This window comes from Hemitrygon akajei, unplaced genomic scaffold (genome assembly GCF_048418815.1).
Source record: "Hemitrygon akajei unplaced genomic scaffold, sHemAka1.3 Scf000121, whole genome shotgun sequence".
NCBI classification, from domain to species: Eukaryota; Metazoa; Chordata; class Chondrichthyes; order Myliobatiformes; family Dasyatidae; genus Hemitrygon; species Hemitrygon akajei.
The window spans coordinates 1,108,689-1,132,198 of NW_027332007.1; the positions used below are offsets into that span (position 1 = coordinate 1,108,689).

The 23,510-nt window shown below is 44.4% G+C and overlaps 1 protein-coding gene across 1 annotated transcript in view; it reads right to left on the reverse strand.

Annotated features, from left to right (window-relative positions):
* Positions 1-7,828: 7,828 nt before the first annotated feature.
* Positions 7,829-23,510, reverse strand: part of LOC140723620 (NACHT, LRR and PYD domains-containing protein 3-like) — a 51,906-nt gene continuing 36,224 nt past the window's right edge. Inside the window, exons 8-12 of the mRNA XM_073038194.1 lie at positions 10,642-12,379; positions 9,369-9,455; positions 9,047-9,217; positions 8,724-8,891; positions 7,829-8,559 (exon numbers count right to left, since the gene is read on the reverse strand). Of these exons, the coding sequence (XP_072894295.1) occupies positions 8,472-8,559; positions 8,724-8,891; positions 9,047-9,217; positions 9,369-9,455; positions 10,642-12,379 (2,252 nt within the window). The 3' untranslated portion in view covers positions 7,829-8,471. The remainder of the gene's footprint in view (positions 8,560-8,723; positions 8,892-9,046; positions 9,218-9,368; positions 9,456-10,641; positions 12,380-23,510) is intronic.

The window sequence follows — 23,510 nt, forward strand, 5'->3', positions numbered from 1 at the left end:
ATTTTTATCACATACAAACCTTTGATTTCTGTCTATACAAGCAATTCTCGCAAGAACCTTTATCCTCCTCCACCTTACCATCTGTTCTAACACGCTGGTTCCCCTCCCCCTGCAAATCTAGTTTAAAACCCGCCAGAGCAGCACTAGCTAACCTACCCGCAAGGATATTATTCCCCTTCCAGTTCAGGTGTAAACCGTCCCGTCGGAACAGGTCCCACTTTCCCTGGAAGGAAGCCCAATTGGCCAGAATCATTAAGCCCTCCCTCCTGCTCCATCGCCTTAGCCACGTATTTAGCTGTATTATCTTCCTATTTCTAGCCTCACTAGCACGTGGCACGGGGAGCATTCCTGAGATTGCAACCCTGGATGTCCTGTCCTTCAACTTTGCACCTAACTCCCTAAACTCTCTTTGCAGGACCTCCTCCGTCTTCCTTTCCACTTCATTGGTCCCTACATGGACCACGACATCCAGCTGCTCATCCTCCCTCTTGAGAATACTGAGAACTCGATCCGTGATATCGCGGACCCTGGCACCAGGGAGGCAACAGACCATCCGAGATTCTCAATCTCTCCCACAGAACCTCTTATCTGTCCCCCTAACTATCGTATCCCCTATCACTTCTGCACTCCTCTTTTCCCTCCTTTCTTTCTGAGCTGAGTGTCTAGTCTCGGTGCCAGAAACGCGGCCACTACAACTTGTCCCTGGTAGGTCGTCCCCACCAACAGTATACAAAACGGTGTACTTCTTGTTGATGGGAACGGTCACAGTGGTGCTCTGCTCTTCCTATCTATTCCCCTTCCCTGTCCTGAGTCATCCAGCTACCTGCCTCCTGACTTTTAGGGGTGACTATCTCTCTGAAACTCCTGCCTATTTCTGCCTCTGACTCCCGAATGATCCGAAGTTCATGCAACTCCAGCTCCAGTTCCCTAACTCGGTTTGTCAGGAGCTGTAGCTGGATGCACCTTTTGCAGGTGTAGTCATCAGGGACAACAGTGCCCGCCCTGACTTCCCATATACTGCAAACGGAGCACTCAACTGCCCTAACTGCTGCCTCCATTACCTACTCATAAGCTAATTAGATTAATTAAAGGAGCTTACCCGGCCTTACATCACCTGCAGTGAAGCTCGTACTCAGCCTCTGCTCACTCATTCCCACTGTCACAGCGGTATATACATACAGGGGACCAGTATCTCTCAGACTCACTCTCTCAGGAGTATATAAATAAACTGACTAGTATCTCTCAGACTCACTCTCTCAGGAGTATATAAATAAACTGACCAGTATCTCTCAGACTCACTCTCTCAGGAGTATATAAATAAACTGACCAGTGTCTCTCAGACTCACTCTCTCAGGAGTATATAAATAAACTGACCAGTGTCTCTCAGACTCACTCTCTCAGGAGTATATAAATAAACTGACCATTGTCTCTCAGACTCACTCTCTCAGGAGTATATAAATAAACTGACCAGTATCTCTCAGACTCACTCTCTCAGGAGTATATAAATAAACTGACCAGTGTCTCTCAGACTCACTCTCTCAGGAGTATATAAATAAACTGACCAGTGTCTCTCAGACTCACTCTCTCAGGAGTATATAAATAAACTGACCATTGTCTCTCAGACTCACTCTCTCAGGAGTATATAAATTAACTGACCAGTGTCTCTCAGACTCCCTCTCTCTCAGGAGTATATAAATAAACTGACCAGTGTCTCTCAGACTCACTCTCTCAGGAGTATATAAATAAACTGACCAGTATCTCTCAGACTCACTCTCTCAGGAGTATATAAATAATCTGCCCAGTGTCTCTCAGACTCACTCTCTCAGGAGTATATAAATAAACTGTCCAGTGTCTCTCAGACTCACTCTCTCAGGAGTATATAAATAAACTGACCATTGTCTCTCAGACTCACTCTCTCAGGAGTATATAAATAAACTGACCAGTGTCTCTCAGACTCACTCTCTCAGGAGTATATAAATAAACTGACCAGTGTCTCTCAGGCTCACTCTCCCAGGAGTATATAAATAAACTGACCAGTGTCTCTCAGGCTCACTCTCTCAGGAGTATATAAATAAACTGTCCAGTGTCTCTCAGACTCACTCTCTCAGGAGTATATATAAACTGACCAGTGTCTCTCAGACTCACTCTCTCAGGAGTATATAAATAAACTGACCATTGTCTCTCAGACTCACTCTCTCAGGAGTATATAAATAAACTGACCAGTGTCTCTCAGACTCCCTCTCTCTCAGGAGTATATAAATAAACTGACCAGTGTCTCTCAGACTCACTCTCTCAGGAGTATATAAATAAACTGACCAGTGTCTCTCAGACTCACTCTCTCAGGAGTATATAAATAAACTGACCAGTGTCTCTCAGACTCACTCTCTCAGGAGTATATAAATAAACTGACCAGTGTCTCTCAGACTCACTCTCTCAGGAGTATATAAATAAACTGACCAGTGTCTCTCAGACTCACTCTCTCAGGAGTATATAAATAAACTGACCAGTATCTCTCAGACTCACTCTCTCAGGAGTATATAAATAAACTGACCAGTGTCTCTCAGACTCACTCTCTCAGGAGTATATAAATAAACTGACCATTGTCTCTCAGACTCACTCTCTCAGGAGTATATAAATAAACTGACCAGTGTCTCTCAGACTCACTCTCTCAGGAGTATATAAATAAACTGACCAGTGTCTCTCAGACTCTCTCTCTCAGGAGTATATAAATAATCTGACCAGTATCTCTCAGACTCACTCTCTCAGGAGTATATAAATAAACTGACCAGTGTCTCTCAGACTCACTCTGTCAGGAGTATATAAATAAACTGACCAGTGTCTCTCAGACTCACTCTGTCAGGAGTATATAAATAAACTGACCAGTGTCTCTCAGACTCACTCTGTCAGGAGTATATAAATAAACTGACCAGTGTCTCTCAGACTCACTCTGTCAGGAGTATATAAATAAACTGACCAGTGTCTCTCAGACTCCCTCTCTCTCAGGAGTATATAAATAAACTGACCATTGTCTCTCAGGCTCACTCTGTCAGGAGTATATAAATAAACTGACCAGTGTCTCTCAGACTCACTCTGTCAGGAGTATATAAATAAACTGACCAGTGTCTCTCAGACTCACTCTCTCAGGAGTATATAAATAAACTGACCAGTGTCTCTCAGACTCACTCTGTCAGGAGTATATAAATAAACTGACCAGTGTCTCTCAGACTCACTCTCTCAGGAGTATATAAATAAACTGACCAGTATCTCTCAGACTCACTCTCTCAGGAGTATATAAATAATCTGCCCAGTGTCTCTCAGACTCACTCTCTCAGGAGTATATAAATAAACTGTCCAGTGTCTCTCAGACTCACTCTCTCAGGAGTATATAAATAAACTGACCATTGTCTCTCAGACTCACTCTCTCAGGAGTATATAAATAAACTGACCAGTGTCTCTCAGACTCACTCTCTCAGGAGTATATAAATAAACTGACCAGTGTCTCTCAGGCTCACTCTCCCAGGAGTATATAAATAAACTGACCAGTGTCTCTCAGGCTCACTCTCTCAGGAGTATATAAATAAACTGTCCAGTGTCTCTCAGACTCACTCTCTCAGGAGTATATATAAACTGACCAGTGTCTCTCAGACTCACTCTCTCAGGAGTATATAAATAAACTGACCATTGTCTCTCAGACTCACTCTCTCAGGAGTATATAAATAAACTGACCAGTGTCTCTCAGACTCCCTCTCTCTCAGGAGTATATAAATAAACTGACCAGTGTCTCTCAGACTCACTCTCTCAGGAGTATATAAATAAACTGACCAGTGTCTCTCAGACTCACTCTCTCAGGAGTATATAAATAAACTGACCAGTGTCTCTCAGACTCACTCTCTCAGGAGTATATAAATAAACTGACCAGTGTCTCTCAGACTCACTCTCTCAGGAGTATATAAATAAACTGACCAGTGTCTCTCAGACTCACTCTCTCAGGAGTATATAAATAAACTGACCAGTATCTCTCAGACTCACTCTCTCAGGAGTATATAAATAAACTGACCAGTGTCTCTCAGACTCACTCTCTCAGGAGTATATAAATAAACTGACCATTGTCTCTCAGACTCACTCTCTCAGGAGTATATAAATAAACTGACCAGTGTCTCTCAGACTCACTCTCTCAGGAGTATATAAATAAACTGACCAGTGTCTCTCAGACTCTCTCTCTCAGGAGTATATAAATAATCTGACCAGTATCTCTCAGACTCACTCTCTCAGGAGTATATAAATAAACTGACCAGTGTCTCTCAGACTCACTCTGTCAGGAGTATATAAATAAACTGACCAGTGTCTCTCAGACTCACTCTGTCAGGAGTATATAAATAAACTGACCAGTGTCTCTCAGACTCACTCTGTCAGGAGTATATAAATAAACTGACCAGTGTCTCTCAGACTCACTCTGTCAGGAGTATATAAATAAACTGACCAGTGTCTCTCAGACTCCCTCTCTCTCAGGAGTATATAAATAAACTGACCATTGTCTCTCAGGCTCACTCTGTCAGGAGTATATAAATAAACTGACCAGTGTCTCTCAGACTCACTCTGTCAGGAGTATATAAATAAACTGACCAGTGTCTCTCAGACTCACTCTCTCAGGAGTATATAAATAAACTGACCAGTGTCTCTCAGACTCACTCTGTCAGGAGTATATAAATAAACTGACCAGTGTCTCTCAGACTCACTCTCTCAGGAGTATATAAATAAACTGACCAGTATCTCTCAGACTCACTCTCTCAGGAGTATATAAATAATCTGCCCAGTGTCTCTCAGACTCACTCTCTCAGGAGTATATAAATAAACTGTCCAGTGTCTCTCAGACTCACTCTCTCAGGAGTATATAAATAAACTGACCATTGTCTCTCAGACTCACTCTCTCAGGAGTATATAAATAAACTGACCAGTGTCTCTCAGACTCACTCTCTCAGGAGTATATAAATAAACTGACCAGTGTCTCTCAGGCTCACTCTCCCAGGAGTATATAAATAAACTGACCAGTGTCTCTCAGGCTCACTCTCTCAGGAGTATATAAATAAACTGTCCAGTGTCTCTCAGACTCACTCTCTCAGGAGTATATATAAACTGACCAGTGTCTCTCAGACTCACTCTCTCAGGAGTATATAAATAAACTGACCATTGTCTCTCAGACTCACTCTCTCAGGAGTATATAAATAAACTGACCAGTGTCTCTCAGACTCCCTCTCTCTCAGGAGTATATAAATAAACTGACCAGTGTCTCTCAGACTCACTCTCTCAGGAGTATATAAATAAACTGACCAGTGTCTCTCAGACTCACTCTCTCAGGAGTATATAAATAAACTGACCAGTGTCTCTCAGACTCACTCTGTCAGGAGTATATAAATAAACTGACCAGTGTCTCTCAGACTCACTCTCTCAGGAGTATATAAATAAACTGACCAGTGTCTCTCAGACTCACTCTGTCAGGAGTATATAAATAAACTGACCAGTGTCTCTCAGACTCACTCTGTCAGGAGTATATAAATAAACTGACCAGTGTCTCTCAGACTCACTCTCTCAGGAGTATATAAATAAACTGACCATTGTCTCTCAGACTCACTCTGTCAGGAGTATATAAATAAACTGACCAGTGTCTCTCAGACTCACTCTGTCAGGAGTATATAAATAAACTGACCAGTGTCTCTCAGACTCACTCTCTCAGGAGTATATAAATAAACTGACCAGTGTCTCTCAGACTCACTCTGTCAGGAGTATATAAATAAACTGACCAGTGTCTCTCAGACTCACTCTCTCAGGAGTATATAAATAAACTGACCAGTGTCTCTCAGACTCACTCTGTCAGGAGTATATAAATAAACTGACCAGTGTCTCTCAGACTCACTCTGTCAGGAGTATATAAATAAACTGACCAGTGTCTCTCAGTCCTCCTCTCACAGGGACATATATTGATACACTCAACACGTACAAAAGCTGGATGAACAGCATGTTGGGCTGCATCCGTTGAAATGAGCAGCCAACGTTTCGGGCCGAGACCATTCATCAGGACAGATGAACGAGGGGGCAGGGGCCCTATAAAGAAGGTGGGGGTGGGTGGAAGGTGCCAGGAGAAAAGCCAATCAGAGGAAAGATCAAGAGGTGGGGGAGGGGAAGCAGGAAGGGGATAGGCAGGAGAGGTGAAGAAGGAATGTAAGGGGAAAGCACTATGGGTAGTAGAAGAAGGTAGAATCATGAGAGAAGTGATAGGCAGCTAGAAGAGGAGGCAGAGTGAAAGTGGGATGGGGGAAGGGAGAGTCAGGGGTCTCTGAACATTCTCTCAGGGTCATATCCACACACTGGCCTGTGTCTCTCACTCTCGCTCTCTCAGAGTTAAATCCATAAACTGGCCTGTGTCTCTCAGTCTCACTCTCTCAGAGCTATATCCATAAACTGGCCTGTTTCTGTCAGCCCCACTCTCTCAGGGCTACTCAATGGTTTGGAGTGTTTAACCCATGAACCACTGTGCCAAATCCATTATATTTTGTAGGATTTTCGGTTCAATTCCATTGCTGTTTCCGTAGCAAGCCGTGATGCAGCCAGTCAGCACAGTCTCTACTACACCCCAGATTTCTGAAAGAGTAGCTACAGAGATCGTGGAGGCATCACTGGTGTCCTTTGTGAACTACTCGAATCTGAAATGGTTCCTGTGGACTGGAAATTACACATGTCACGCCACTCCTTGAGAAAGGAAGGAGGCAAAAATAGGAAAGTGTAGGCCAATTAGTCTTACTTCATGGTTAGGAAAATGTTGGAGTATGAGGTGTCCGGATACATGATAAAATAGGGCAAAGTCTGCATAAGTTCCGTAATGGGAAACCTGTTGCAAATTTGAGGATATAACAATCAGCATCAACAAAGGAGGTCAGTGGATTTAGTTTACTTGGTTTTTCAGAGGGTATTTGAGAAGGTGCTGCACATGAGGCTACTTAATGAGATAAGGGCTGGTTGATTTTCAGGAAAGATGATACCATGGAGAGTTTACAAAAATAAATTTAGTCTGTAATTAACTCTGGTGGCCCCATCAGAGGAAAGACATCGAGGCTTTGCAGAAGATACAGCCGGTGCTAACCAGGATGCTTCCTGGAATAGAGAGCATGCACTATAATGAGAATTTGGACATACTGGAGTTGTCGTCTCTGGAGCGGGAGAGGCTAAGAGTAGATCTGCTGAATTTTATACAATTTATGAGAGACATGGATCTACCAGACAGACAGTATTTTCCCCACGGTTGAAATGTCAAATAATAGAGGGCACATTTTAAAGGTGAGATGGGGTAATTCCAAAGGACATGTGAGGTGCAGGGTTTATTCTTTTTTTACACAGACTGCTGGTGTGGGGTGGTGGTAGAGGCAGATTCATTGGGAAGGTTTAAGAGATGTTAAAATCGCCAAGGTTACGGTGTGGAAAAAGATTTCAGGGATAATTTATTTTTACAAAAAGAGGCGTGTGTCTGAAAGCACTGCTGAGGGTGGTGATTGAGGCAGATACATTCAAGACATTTAAGGGACAGTCAGATAGGGAAAGGGATGGCACAAAAAGCAGGGTTATAGGCTGTGCTGTGGTTAAGAATTGGACAGAGCTTGGGAGAGTGGGGGCAGACGGGAAGAAAGCATGGGATCAGCTTGGGTGCTTTAGGGGTTACGAGATCCTGGGTAGCAAACCTCCCTCCGCCTCAGCTGTGCCTCTGCGAGAAGCTCTGGATCGCTGTGGGTGATGGGGTTCCCGAGCAACCTCAAATCAAGTCCTACACCAAGACAGAAAGTTATGGCGATGTATTGATTTTATGATGACAAATGTAAATTAAACAATGTGTAACCTGCTAACTTGCGGGAATAACTAAGCTGTTCCTGATTCACTCAGAGTCAGATACAATTAACTGCCAGGTGACAACGAGTGACCGGTTGAATAATCAGTCCCAATTCTCACCGTCACTCTGCATCGGGGAACCGATGATTATAAAATCACACTTCAGGGCCGTGTCCGGGATCGCTGCAGATCGAGGGTCACTACCAGGGTATTTGTCGATTTAACATGATTATATTGGCCAGACTGCTGAATGTACTGTCCTCAGCAAAGAGAAAAAAGTATTCTCTCCCAGTATATTCCCACCTCAGGACACTGGTGTCCCAGACTGAGTCCCACCTCCTGGCTCTTTCCGTCTGTGTAATTCCCCAAGACCTCATTAAATGTGCACCCAGGACATCCAGCAGAAACAGAGCCGCTGGTCAGAAAGGGGAAATGCATGTCTATGCAAACTCCTCCGACGTCAAAGAGTGCTTGGTTTGAGAAGAGAGCCGTTCGAACCACTGGGAATTAAAACTGGAGCGTTGTCATCAAACGGGAGGACAGGGAATCGGTCAAAATGTCCCCATCCCACGGGCGGGGATGTTCACACATTCAGATGTTCACAGGTTCACTCTCAGTCCGGGTTTGGGTTCCTGCAGAGATCTCAGTTCCTTCCCCCCGGTCTCACTGAACCGATTCCCCCACAGCCTGAAAAAGATGAGAGGATAAAGATGAAATGAACAGATTACACAACAGTGTCAGTAACAGGGGACCTGGGTTAATGTTTCAAAAACGCTGACAAACAAATATCACCGGCGAACCCACAGATCCGCTGATATTTTATCACCGTGAACATTAACAGGAACACTCACTCGATAGAGACCAGACTTGGGACCTTCAGTATGAGGCCACGGAGAGCAGGGATAGATCGGTCCGTGAGCGAGTTTGATCTCAGGGCCAGCTCCGTTAGTGATCGGTTTGTACTGAGAGCGGAGGCGAGATCTTTGGCACCAGAATCTGTGAGACCGACATCCCACAGCCTGGAGATGAGAGAGAGTGAGGGTGAAGGACACAGAGAGACAGGAGATGGTACAAATCCCCAGTGTTTATCAGTAACACAATTACTGATCACATTAATGTTCAGTGTCAGACACCCAGTGACTGTAAGCACAATCTCCCACAGTCTGGTACTTACCACAGTTTCTGTATTTTACACACCGGGTTCGTCAGAGCCGCAGACACCAGTTTCACTCCTGAATCTCCCAGTTTATTAACACTCAGGTTCAGCTCTATCAGTGTTCGGTTTGCACTGAGAGCAGAGGCAAGATCCTCAGCACCAGAATCTGTGAGACCGACATCATTCAGCCTGGGAATGAGAGAGAGTGTGTGAAAGACATACAGACAGGAGACATTGGAAATTACCAGTGTTTATCAGTAACACAATTACTGTTCAGCTTGATGTCCAATGTCTGATACCCAGTGACTGCAAACACAATCTCCCACAGTCTGGTACTTACCGCAGTTTCTGTATTTTACACTCCGGGTTCCTCAGAGCCGCAGACACCAGTTTCACTCCTGTATCTCTCAGGTCATTCCCCCCAAGTCTAAACACAAAGAGACAAACTAATGAACAAAGAGATTGAAACCGTGGGTCTGAGGGAATATCTCTCACTCAGATATTTCAGAAAACATGAAACCCTTCAGTAATTAACTAATCGGAATTCTCATCACTGTCAAATGTCACTACCAAATGTCAGTAATTTAGTGTAACAGTGTGACTCTGTAATTTCCCATATTCTGTCTCCTTCCCCAACAGTTGGTATCTTGTCCCTCATGTGAGAATTACCAAAGGAAACACGGTGGGAAAATTATCCCTACAGGAAGAAGGGGAACAAGGAAGAGGGTTCCCTATAGAGTGATGGGGAATGAGGAGGAGTGATCCTGAGAGGATGATGGGGATGGGGAAGAGAGATCCCACAGGATGAAGGAGGGTGGGGAAGAGTGATCTCATAGGGGGATGGAGGATGGGGAAGAGATAATCCACAGCATGAAGCGGAATGAAGACGAGTGATCGGGGGTTGGAAGAGAGATCACCACAGGGGAAAGGGTGATGGAAGGATGTGGAGAAGCGAATGCACAGGATGAATGGGACTTGTGCAGAGAGGTTCCACAAGAGTATAGCGTTGAGTAAAGATGTTCCCACAAGAGGAGGTGATGCAGAAGTAGATCCATGGGAGAGGTTGGTCTGAACTGAGGTCCACAATCAGGAGAAAAGATGCCCACATGGTGACTGGGTATCGGGTATGGAGTATGTCCTGGGTACAGGTGGAGTGATGGAGATAGCAACTTGCAGGGAAGGGCAGAGGAGGACAATCTCACAGTGGTATTTCCCTACCTGTCACTGGGAAAGCCAGCTAACCCTCCCTTGTCCCTCAACGGGAAGAGGGAGTGAAGTTCCTACTCAACTCTTGCAGTCACTGTCGGTGTCGCTGTCAGCAACAGTGAGAAGGAACATTGTCAATAGACGTGTCACAGGAAGCAAGAAACATGGCCATTCCTCTGATTTACTACCATTAAACCAATGGCCGTTGTTCACTGATCTGATGAAGTCTCCAGATCCCATCAGAAAGAACCACAGAACCCTCCTATCCTTGGGGAATTACTGACCCTTGGTCATTTGTCACAATTTTTCATAATTTGATTTACTCCATTTTTTTCCCAAGTTCCTTTACATTGAAACAACACAATGGAACAGTTTCACATTTCACAGTGAGAGAGAAATCTGGTTACCTCAACTCCTGGCACTTGTGCAGCCCGGTTCCCAGCCGCTGGATTCCTTCACACTGAATTCGGCAGTTCCAAAAATCGAGCTGTTTTATTGTATTACAGAGTTCGATGACATGAGACAGGACCGCGCAGTCAATCGGGGTCAGTGGCATTTCACAGAATGAAAGTTTTTCCACAGATCCCAGTGTGGCCTGAGCCAGTCCACGATTCTGAGACTCAAACAGGTAGTGTAATGCGTTCAGGAGCCTCCTTGTATCATCTTCACCAGCAGAGTTATATATCTGGTTTTCAACCTCCTCCTTCACCCAGTCAATCACTCGGCAGGTCGTTTGATGAGGAAATGGGCCCAGAAACTCCTCCAGGCCCCGAGCTATCATTGGGTTGGAGAGACCAGCTACAAAACGGAAAAATACCTCAAATCGCCCATCTTTCGTGCTGTGGGCTTTAGTGAGGAATTTCAGGATATCCCCAGGATGTGGATTCAGGAATTGTGCGACTGCAGCTACAAACTCTTGGATGGTGAGGTGTGGGAATGTGTACACCACGCTCCGGGCAGAATCCTCTCTCTCCAAAAGCTCCATCAGGAACCCGGACAGGAACTGGGAAGGCTGCAGATTGCAGTTGATCAGGTCTCCATCTGTAAACACAATCTTCTTCTCGGACACTCCTTTGAAGGCCATCTGACCAACCTTGAGTAACACATCACGGGGGTTCTCAATCTCACGGCCGTGGTTTTTGAGGATGTTGTAAATATAGTAGGAGTACAGATGGGTGATGGTCTTGGGAACTCGCTGCGGGTCCCTGACTCTTTGTGTGAAGAAGGGGCCCAATGCCAGAGCGAGGATACAGCAGTAGGAGGGGTTGTAGCTCATGGTGTACAGGATCTCGTTCTCCTTCACATAATTGAAAACAGCTTCCGCCACCGTCTGATCTTCAAAATGTCTGATGAAATATTTCTTCCGTTCCTCATCAACAAATCCCAGGATTTCAGCCCAGACACTGATCTTCGCCTTTTCCAATAAATGTAACGCAGTGGGGCGGGTGGTCACCAGCACTGAACACCCTGGGAGCAGCTTGCCCTGGATTAAACTGTACACAATGTCAGACACCTTGCACTTGAATTCAGGATCTGTGCATGTGGACTGAGCCTCTGTGTCTCTCCGACTGTCAGCAAAATCAATTGTGTCATTGAATTCATCCAAACCATCAAATATAAACAGCAATCCCTTTGGGTTCTTCCAGACTTCTCTCAGGAAATTCCCAAAGTAAGGATGCTGATCCAGAATCAGTTCCTTCAGGTTTATTCGACAGTTAATACTGTTTAAATCACGAAATTTGAAACTGAAGACAAACTGGAACTGTTGGTATATTATCCCCGTGGCCCAGTCATAAACAATCTTTTGTACCATTGTTGTTTTCCCGATCCCTGGGACTCCCGCCACTGCTGCTGAACTCCCAGATTTGGATTTACTCCGGGAAAAGCTGCTCTGGAACAACTGATCAGTCCGGATTTTTTCCAGCTCTCCGCGGAGATGTTTCTCTCTACACTCCTCGTGGTCTCTGCCTCTTGCTAGCAGCTCATGTTCCACCAGTGTCCGAACTCGAACAGTAGAAATGACCGTGAGCTCAGCGTATCGATCAACCAGCTGGAAAATCTTCACCTTCTCCGTCATCCGGATCGTGTTCACTTTCAGTGTTTCAGTTTCTGCCCGCAGAGTCTCCTTGTGTTTCTGTTGAACATCTTCCATGGGAACAGAGAACATATTCAAAATGTTAAATGGCTCATCTGACAAAGAACTTTATAACTGCATTTCAACATTCAGTGTTTGAGATTACGTGAATAAATTCAATGCTTCCATGGATATTAGGACAGAAAGTAAAATTCTGTTCACAGACACCGGCATTGACAGTAACGGATGTCCCTGGAAATGTCCAATCCTCATTTTCTGGTTCTGGTTATTTGTGAAAGTGAACATTCCCCTGATTGCACTTTTTGAGGAAGCTTAAACAAGCATCACTCCCCACTAACATCTTAACTACGTTCTACAGAGGAGTGGTTGAGAGTGTGCTGACCTTTTGCTGACCAGGTTGTGGAGTACCAACTCCAGCTGCAGTGCTGCCGACAGAAAACCTTGCAGAGGGTTGTTAGGGGAACAGAGAAGGTTATTGGGGTCTCCCTATCTTCTGTCCAAGACGTCTTTCAGAGTCGATGCCTCCAGAAGACACGGTACATCATTAAAACCCCGCACACCCTCTCCATGAACTGTTTGTTCTTCTGCCATCAGGCAAACGTTACAGGAGCATCAAAACTAAAACCACAAGGCTGCTAAACAGCTTCCTCCCACAGGCAGTCAGACTGCTAAATAGCTGCTCGATCTGACTCTACTTTGGACATTTTTAACTGCACTGGACACTTGTAACTTGATTTTAACTGACATGTGGCTGTTGTGTTTTTCTTTTTATTGTTGTGTTTACTATTTATTGTTGCGTTTGTTATGTTATGATTGCATTGCTCCTGGGAAACGCTGTCTCATTCTGCCCTGCAGAGCTGATGTACAGTTAGAATGACAATAAAGTTTTCGAATCTTGAATATTCTATTGCAATCCTGACTGCACTCCCGTTACAACATTTCACTATATTTAAAGTATTGTTTGCATCATTAACAGACGATGTTAATATTGATCTGGTGTGGAAATATGGAGAGCAGGACACTGTGCATTTTGTCAAAGCTGTACACTGGGAAGTCACAGGTGTCCACTGCTCTTGCATCAAAACAGGAGCAGAATATGCGGGAAATACTCAGGTCGGGCAGCGTCTGGGGGAGACTCACAGTGAAGTTGTGGATCGGTAACCCATCGGAATGATAAGAAAGAAAATGGGTGCTTTCCAATTCCAATGGGTAGTTTTCAATCGCAGTGATGGAGGATTGATGGAAAGATGGAATCTGTGTTAATGGAAGAAACCACAAGCGTCTGTCTCAGTGACGTACATCGTGTCTGTGGGCGAGGGTGGTGAAGTCTTGGCAAATGCTACTCATCAGTCTTGCTGTGGGGGTGTGGGGCGCTGTCTAATGAGGCCTCCGTCTGTCAGAGTCGACCATGGATGTCCTGCCCCTGCAAGCCGGGACACTCCGATATGGAGAGGAAGCTTTTGCCGATGTAGCAAGCTCCCTCTCTCCATGCATCTGATGAACACAAAGGAACGGCAGACACTGACACAGCTTGGCACCAGAGGTGTCATAGGATATGCTAGTCTGCGTTGAACACCATTTAACACTGACTTAGGGGCTCCAGGTCAAGAATTTTCCCACTGGGTTTACTCCCAAACTTTCCCCATGAGGGGTACAGTTGCAAGGCAGCGGAGTTTTGAGATCAGAGTTTTCTTGTTCCTGGGTGAGCTACCAATCACAGCCGATGAGCCCCATCTGAACAAAGCGACTGGCTGTAAGGCATCAGTAACCCACCTTTGCCCCTTCTCCTGTCAGAAGAAACGCTTTACCAGGCTTAGTGGTTGAACCGCACGTGAAGGCCAGGAGCTGGACAGAGGCTACTCGCCACTGAGAGCATTTCATTGGTCGTGGCAGCTCATCCGCACTGCCAACCCCTCGGGTATAATAATCTTAAGCAACCAAGGGGCACTGTATTATTGACAATCAATCTGTAAATTGGTTTATTATTGTCACATGCACCACTTTAAAATGGAAAACTTTTCTGCATGCGATCCGAACAGATCATTACATCACAACGGTGCAATGAGGTCGTAGAAGGAAAAATGGAACAGGATAGTTCAGGGAAACAGTGTTTCAGTTGCCGAGAAAATGCAGTGCAGGCAGACAATAAGGTAGAAGGTCAAAGGCTCATTGGGAGGTCAGCGTTGAGTTTTTTTTGGGACGATGTCCCTAAACTGTAGAATTCAACACCTAAAACTACAGTACTATGCAGAAGTCTGAGGTGTATATTAGGACTGACACATTTTGTCTTTCATTTTCTAGTTTGCACTTTATCCCGTTGTGATGCGGTTTGAACGGCATCGTCTGGATGAAAGGTGCTTTATAAATAAGTTATTATTATTATTATTATTATTATTATTATTATTATTATTATTATTATTATTATTATTATTATTACCATCATCATCTTAGCCTAAACTGGTAAAACCTGAGGTACAGGCATAGCCAAGCACACTCATGTCTCAATTGATAGGAGAATTCTGACTATTCTCGTGGTGTATAGTATCGAGGGTTTTCGAAAATTTACACAAGTATTGCCGTGTAGGCCTAATTTATTAATACTATTCTGTAAAGCCTTCAGGATGATACCAGTTAATGATATTACGATTGGGATAACGAATACCCTGTTCGTCTTCCATAGTCATTCATTTTGTCCTTTTAATTCAACATATTTCTGGCATTTTTTTACTAATTCATTTCTGTAAGCTATGTGTGTTTGGAATGGCTATATATATTTAAAAAGTTGCTTTTGCTTGTTTATTCTGTAAAATTACATCCGAACGCATATCATGGATTACGCTATCTGAAATAATGATCGGACGCAGTATGATATGAAGGACTCCGATAGGACTCTAAAAGTGGAGCAGGCTTGTACTTACTGTAAGTTGTGGTGTTTTTCATCAGTTGTAGTTTAAGCAATGTTTTTGTGAACGTTGTCCACCACTTGACTGTGCTTGTGCAAGTAATGAGATTCAGTTAAACTACTGCGGGATCTTGTAAAGTCGGATTGTTTCTGGTTTCTCTTGTAATTTTCAGCATTTATCGTCATGAACCTATTGGTCGTTTATTCTGTATTTTTGATAACTACATGTGTTAACAACCTTGTCCTGTATTGCGACAATGATCCCTTCTGTTTCTGGGAAGAGTTCTCCAACTCTGAGCCAGGGGCTTGACGCTTCCTTGTCGACATCTAGTCGGCTCAGATCGTGTGGCTGTCTTCCACGGGGCGTCAGACTCTTCCATTGGTTAGCGTTTTATGATAGTTTCTTCATTTTTTATGGGTTAAGCTTTCATTTTCGTTCAGTGATGTGTACCCCTTATTGGATTTGCATATGCTTGTACGGAGTGCTGAATTCTGCTTGCGTTATAAAAAATGTCAATGGAGCTAATTGTGGATTTCAGAAAAGGCGAGATGAGGGAACACAACACACCAGTCCTCATAAAGGTATCTGATGTGGAAAGAGTGAGCAATTCCAAATTCCTGGCTGTCAGTATCTCTCAATATCTAACCTGGACCCAAGATATCGATGCAGCTACAAAGAAGGCACAACAGTGACTATATTTCATCAGGAGTTTCCAACATCACTCGAATATTTCTACAGGTATAACTTGGAGAGCATTGTAACTGGCTGCATCACCGTCTGGTTCATGGGGACTACTGTACAGGATTGGAGTAAGGTGCACACTCAACGATTCAGGAACAACTTCTCCTCTGACTTCTGGTTTCTGAATGGACATTGGACCCATCGATACTGTTTCACTAATCTCTTTTTAAATTTCTATTTCTGCACTACTTATTTAGCTTAATATTTCATATAATCACACAGACATGCATAGTTCTATATGTTCAACTTCCAGGCCCTGAAGCCGCTTTGCTGCTCAGCCAGATCCACTGTCTGACAGGCCACGTACCTCGCATGGAGAACTCCAGGTTGCCGAAAGCAGTACTCTACGGAGAACTCCCTCAGGGCAAGAGAGATCGTGGTGCCCCGCGCAGGAGGTACAAGGACCAAATTAAGCAGAGGCTCTCTCAGGCAAATATGGAGGTCAATGAGTGACAGCCACTGATCCACGGAAAAACCAAGGATTTTGAGGAACCCAGAAGAGCGACTGCTGAAAAGAAGAGGGGATGCAAGAAGGATTCAACTACCCAAGCGCCTGCATCCCAGCTGCCCCTCTGTCCCAACTGCTCCCGGGTCTGCAGATCCAGAATTGGCCCCTACAGTCACCAACAATCGTGTCGTCATCCAGTGCCACCACCCTCCCCCCCCCCCCCCCCACACACACACACACACACACACACACACACACACACACACACACACACACACACACACACACACACACACACACACATTTGGGAAGAGAACAGGATTCAGGGTATGTTTCATGATCATTAATGCTTGGTGGAACCCCGGAATGCCCATTCCCTCTAATCCTTTTGTTCCCCGGATCTGGAGTACCTGGTGCTGCTGTGTAAACCTTTCCGGCTGCCAAGGGAGTTCCCGGCTGTTATTATCACAACTGTGTAATAACAACATCCCCCAGTTGTGTGTTATTGTCACAGAGGGTGGATGATTTCCTTCAGAAATCGGTCAGGACTTCCCAAACCACAAAATTTGTATCAACAGTTCCATGTGAACAGCACTTGCCGTGTCACCGACTGCTTACAATGCCGGTGATCAGCAGGAGCTCAAGAAATTCAGCTCCGATCTGTGCAAAGTCATCCAGGCAGCGAAACGACAATACAGAGATCGTATTCAGGCACAACTCTCCACCAACAACACACACAGCTTATGGCAAGGTCTGTACACCAATGCAGACTTCAGAGCTAAGTGCAGTGGCGCTGCCAACATCGCTGCCTGTCTCCCAGAGGATCTAAGTCTCTTTACGCTCGGTTCGATATCGCCAACACTGAGACCCCGAGGAGAGCCGACAAAGCGACCTGCACATTGGTCATCTCTGAGGCTGAAGTTCGCAGGTGTTTCCAACGAGTGGACAGTCGCAAGGTTGAGGGACCGGACGGCATCCCAGGGCGGGTACTCAGGATGCGCGCGGCACAACTGGCAGGTGTATTTACGGATATTTTTAATCTCATCCTCTCCCACTGTAGAGTTCCCTCCTGCTTCAAATCATCCATCATTGTTCCTGTACCTAAAACGACGAAGGCAACATGCCTGAACGTTTGGAGTCCTGTCGCACTCACCTCAGTAATAAGCAAATGCTTTGAGAGGCTGGTCCTGGACTACATCTGCAGCTTGTTACCACACACACTGGACCCCCTACAATTCACCTACCGACACAACCGATCAACAGATGACACAATAGTCACTGCTCTGCACACCTCCTTAAACATCTGGAGAAGAGGGATGCTTATGTGAGAATGATGTTATTAGACTACAGTTCAGCATTCAACACCATAGTTCCTTCCAGGCTCGACAAGAAGCTCAGAGACCTCGGCCTTCACCCTGCCTTGTGCAGCTGGGTCCTGGATTTCCTGTCGGATCGCCGGCAGGTGCTAAGAGTGGGCTCCCTCATCTCTGCCCCTCTGCCCCTCAACACAGGAGCCCCTCAGGGCTGTGTCCTAAGCACCCTCCTTTACTCTCTGTATGCGCATGACTGTGTCGCCACCCACAGCTCCAATCTGCTAATTAAATTTGCTGAGTATACTATATTTATTGGCCAAATCTCAAGTAATAACGAGGCAGCCTACACAGAAGAAGTCATCAGCCTGACACAGTGGTGTCAAGAAAACAACTTCTCCCTCAATGTCGCAAAGACAAGAGGAATGGAGATAGGCTAACCCCCACTGATATCAATGGGTCTGGGGTTGAGACAGTGAACAGCTTCAAGTTCCTTGGCATTCACATCACTGAGGACCTCACATCAATTGTGTGGTGAAAAAAGGCACAACAGCACCTCTTTCACCTCAGATAGAACCATAGAACCGTAGAACATTAGCCCTTCCTGACTGTGCCAAACCATTTTTCTGCCTAGTCGCACTGAACAGCACCTGGGCCAGACCCAGCACTGATCCCCGTGGCACATCACTGGTCACAGGCCTCCACTCAGAGTAGCAATCTTCCACTACCACTCTCCGGCTTCTTTCATTGAGCCAATGTCTGATGCAATTTACTACCTCTCCATGTATACCTAGCGACTGAATCTTCCTAACTAACCTCCCATGCGGGACCTTGCCAAAAGCCTTACTGAAGTCCATGGATATAACATCCACTGCTTTCCCTTCATCCACTTTCCTGGAAACTTCCTCGAAAAGCTCTAATGGATTGGTTAAACATGACGCATAAAGCCATACTGACTTTTTCTAATAAGTCCCTCTCTACCGAAATACCTGGAGACCTTATCTCTTAGTATTCCTTCCAATAATTTACCTACTACCGATGTCAAACTTACCGGCCTATAATTTCATGACTTACATTTTGAGCCTTTTTTAAACAACAGAACTACATGAGCTATCCTTCAATCCTCTGGCACCCGGTCCGTGGATATCGACATAATACTTATGCCAGGGCCACTGCAATTTCAACATTAGTCTCCTTCAAGGTCCGAGCGAATACCCCGTCAGGTCCTGGGGATTTATTTACTCTGATTTGCCTCAAGACAGAAAGTACCTCCTCCTCTTTAATCTGTATAACTTCCATGACCTCCCTACTTGTTTGCCTTGTTTCCATAGACTCCATTCCAGTTTCCTTAGTAAATAGAGATGCAAAATACCCATTTAAGATCTCCCCCATTTCTTTTGGTTCCATACATAGCCGACCACTTTGATCTTCAAGAGGACCAATTTTATCCCTTACTATCCTTTTGCTCTTAACATACCTGTAGACGTTCTTAAAATTATCGTTCACTCTGACTGCCAAAGCAACCTCATGTCTTCTTATAGCCCTCCTGATTTCTTTCTTAAGTATTTTCTTACTCTTTGTATACTCCTCAAGCATCTTACTTCCTCCCTGTTGCCTATACATGTTATACATCTCTCTCTTCTTCTTTATCAGAGTCCCAATATCCCTCGATAACCAAGGCTTTTTATTCCTATTCATTTTGCCTTCAACCATGACAGGAACATACAAACTCTACACTCTCAAAATTTCTCCTTTGAAGGCCTCCCACTTACAAATCACATCATTGCCAGAGAACAACCTGTCCCAATCTACGATTTTTAGATCCCTTCTTATTTCTTCAAATTTGGCCTTTTTCAGTTTTAGAACGTCAACCCGAGGACCAGATCTATCTTTATCCATGATCAAGTTGAAACTAATGACGTTATTATCACTAGAAGGAAAGTGTTCCCCGATACACACTTCCGTCACCTGCCCTAACTCATTTCATAATAGGAGATCTAATATTGCATCCTCCCTAGTTGGTACATCTATATATTGATTTAGAAAACTTTCCTGAACACATGTTGCAAACTCTAACCCATCTAGACCTTTAACAGGATGGGAGTTCCAAGCAATGTGTGGAAAATTAAAATCCTCTACAATGACAAATTTCTGTCTCCTGCAGTTGTCTGTTATCTCTCTGCAAATTTGCTCCTCCAATTCTCGCTAACTATTGGGTAGTCCATAATACAACCCTATTAATGTGGTCATACCTTCCGGTTTCTCAGCTCCACTCATAGGGCCTCAGTAGACAAGCCATCTAATCTATCCTGCCGAAGCACTGCTGTAATATTTTCCCTGACTAGCAAAGCCACCACCCACGCTTTATCCCTCTGTCTCTATCACGTCTAAAACTTTGGAACCCTGGAACATTGAGCTGCCAGTCCTGCCCCTCCTGTAGCCAAGTTTCAGTAATGGCTGTGATGTCATAATTCCATGTGTCAATCCAGGCCCTCAGCTCGTCTGCCTTTCCCGCAATACTCCACGCTTTGAAATATACACACCTCAGAATATTATTACCACCACCCACAACCTTGCTATTTGTGGCTTTGCATGAACTACCACCATTATTTATGTTTACCACCGTTCCACTATCTACTCTGGCACTCTGGTTCCCATCCCTCTGCCAATCTAGTTTAAACCCTCCCCAATAACACTAGCAAACCTCCCTGCAAGTATATTGGTCCCCTTGTAGTTCAGGTGTAACCCGTCTCTCTTGTACAGGTCCCACCTGCCCCAAAAGAGGTCCCAATGATCTAGAAATCTGAAACCCTGCCCCCTACTCCAGTTTCTCAGCCACGTGTTCATCTGCCAGAGCATCGCATTCTTACCATCACTGGCACGTGGCACAGGAAGCAATCCGGAGATTACTACCCTCTATGTCCTGTTTTTCAACTTCCTACCAAGCTCTCTGTACTCACTCTTCAGGACACCCTGACTCTTTCTACCTATGGCATTGGTACCGATGTGTAGCACGAAATTTGGCTGATCACCCTCCCACCTCAGAATGCTGTGCAGGCGATCAGAGACATCCCTGACCCTGGCACCCGGGAGGCAACAAACCATCCGGGAGTCTCTGTTACGACCATAGAATCTCCTGTCTGTACCCCTGACTATGGAGTCCCCTATCACTACCGCTCTCCTCTTCTTCCTCCGCCCGTTCTGCACTGCAGCACCAGATTCAGTGCCAGAGATCCGGCTGCCGCAGTTTGTCCCAGGTAATCCTTCCCCCCAACAGTATCCAAATTGGTATACCTGTTCTGGAGGGGAATGGCCACAGGGGAATACTGCAGTAACTGCCCTTTCCCCTTCCTCGCCTGATGGTAACCCCATTACCTGTGCCCTGTTCCTTAGGTGTAACTACCTCCTGGAAGCTACTATCTATAAACTGCTCAGTCTTTCGAATGATCCGGAGGTCATCCAGCTCCTGCTCCAGTTCCCTAACGCGGTCTGTTAGGAGCTGCAGCTGGGTGCACTTCTTGCAGGTGTCGTTGTCAGAGACACCGGATGTCTCCTTGACTTCACACATCCTGCAAAAGGAGCATTCCAACATCCTGCCTGGCTTATTCTCTAGTCTGAACAAAAAAAAAAGAAAAACAGCAAAACAGATGGTTGAGATGGTGGAGGACATTTGGGATGGGCCCCTAAATTTTGTGCATCCTGACTGGCTGCATCACTGCCTGGTGTGGGAATTGTACTTCTCTCAATCGCAGGACTCTGCAGAGAGTGGTGCGGACAGCCCAGTGCATCTGTAGATGTGACCTTCCTACTATTCAGGTCATTTCAGAGACAGGGGGTAAAAATTGTCCGAAGGATCATTCTGGACCCAAGTCTCACCAAGCACAAACTGTTCCAGCTGCTACGATCCGGGAAATGGTACCGCTGTGTTAAAGCCAGGACCAACAGGCTCCACGACAGCTTCTTCCATCAGGCCATCAGACTGATTAAGTCATGCTGATACAATTCTATTTCTACAATTGTATACATAAATACACGCTCACCGCACACGCTTTACTGTAATTGTGCTGCTGGCGCAGAAAAACAACTTTCACGAAATGTATCCATGATATTAACCCTGACCCTGAAAATTTTTATCTGGCTGTTGTCTCATTTTTTTAGATCTGTTATTCATCATCCTCATACTGTCCTCGTTCACATCAGTCTACGAGCTTTCCAGTGCACATGGTGTTTTCCAGAAATTGCTATTTAAGTTCTTATTTTTCTTTGCATATTTCCGGATCCGTTTCAGACCAGGATATTATACCAAACCAATACGTCAATATGGGCACAGAGAGTGTTTACTACCTTCGTTATATTTTTACTGTTCAGCTCTGATTGGCAGATTTTCTTGATCCTCGATGTAAATTCAAAGTTTGTTCAGCCTTGCAGTAAATTTAGATTTTCAGCTTTGAAGTAAATTTTGGTGGAAGGTTTTCCTTTATCACACGATTATCTATTTTCTTTGCTTATTGATGTCCTAAATATACGTTTCATATTCTGTTGCATTGTATCCTGATGCTCTGTTTGATATTCCACCGGTTCTATTGCACCTTTCTTTATGTTTAATCATGTTCTGTACTTTCCTAGTCTAAAGATCATGCTTATATATTTGGAAATTAGTTCCATTATTTGAATTATTTGTTTCAGCTTTACTGATGAAAGAACAAATAATTTAAAATCATCAATGTATAACTGTGTCAAGGTATAATTCATATTTTCTTCTGATTAGATACCTGATTTTGTCTGTTTCAGTAAATTATGAGTGGGCTTAAAGCTAGACAAAACCATAGTGTGCTTAGTGAGACTCTCTGGAAAATCCCTCCATTTATTTTGATAGTGGTCGTTGTTCCTCTGTGGTTGTTAATAGGACGTTTATTTTACGCGAATGCTTCATCAGATGCTGCAGAAATTTCACAAGTATTGTATGAATTTTATATATATTTGGAGCCTTTTAAACACACGAGGAACAGAATCAGATGTGTTTTGTATTGATAGACAATATAACACTGAAAGATTACTGTTTTCTACAGGGTTTGAAATAGAATTACATAATCTTTTATCTGTTGTTCAAACCCGAACGGTATTCTGTCTGCTGTCCTGTGAGTATATTGTGGTTATCTAAGTTGTTATCTGAGTTGTTATTAGTTACGGGATGTACGATGCTATAATTTTAGATATAAAATTGCCTTAATATTATTAAGAGCTAATAATAACATAGTAGGTGACCATTTAGTAGTATTATAAATGCAGAATAAAGCTCTCGTTTAGACTGGTGGTACATAGCTTCAGCCTTTTATATGTTCTGCCCCATGGGAGTATGACAGAGAGGATGTATGAGGTGGTTTGGGGTTCAGTAGCAAGGCTTTGGGTCGGGTTTGCGTCTTACCAGCTTGATTGAGTTCCTCCAGGAGGTGACAAAGGTGTTGGATGAAGTTCCACATGGAAATTGTCTACTTGTATACTGGCAGAGTCTTTGACAAGATCCCACATGGGAGGTTCATACAGAAAATTAACATGCATGAGAACTGTGGGGAATTGTCCTGGCTGCCGCGGACCCAAACGGGGAGAAATTTATTGGCTGGCGGGTGGGAATCGGTGAAATTATTGCCATAGACGTCTGAAGAAGACGCCTCATTGAGTATATTTAAAATGCAGGTCGATATGTTCCTGATTAGGAAAAGTGTCAACATTTACTGGGATAATGGGGTAGAGAGGAATTGAAGAGCAAATTCACTGAGCC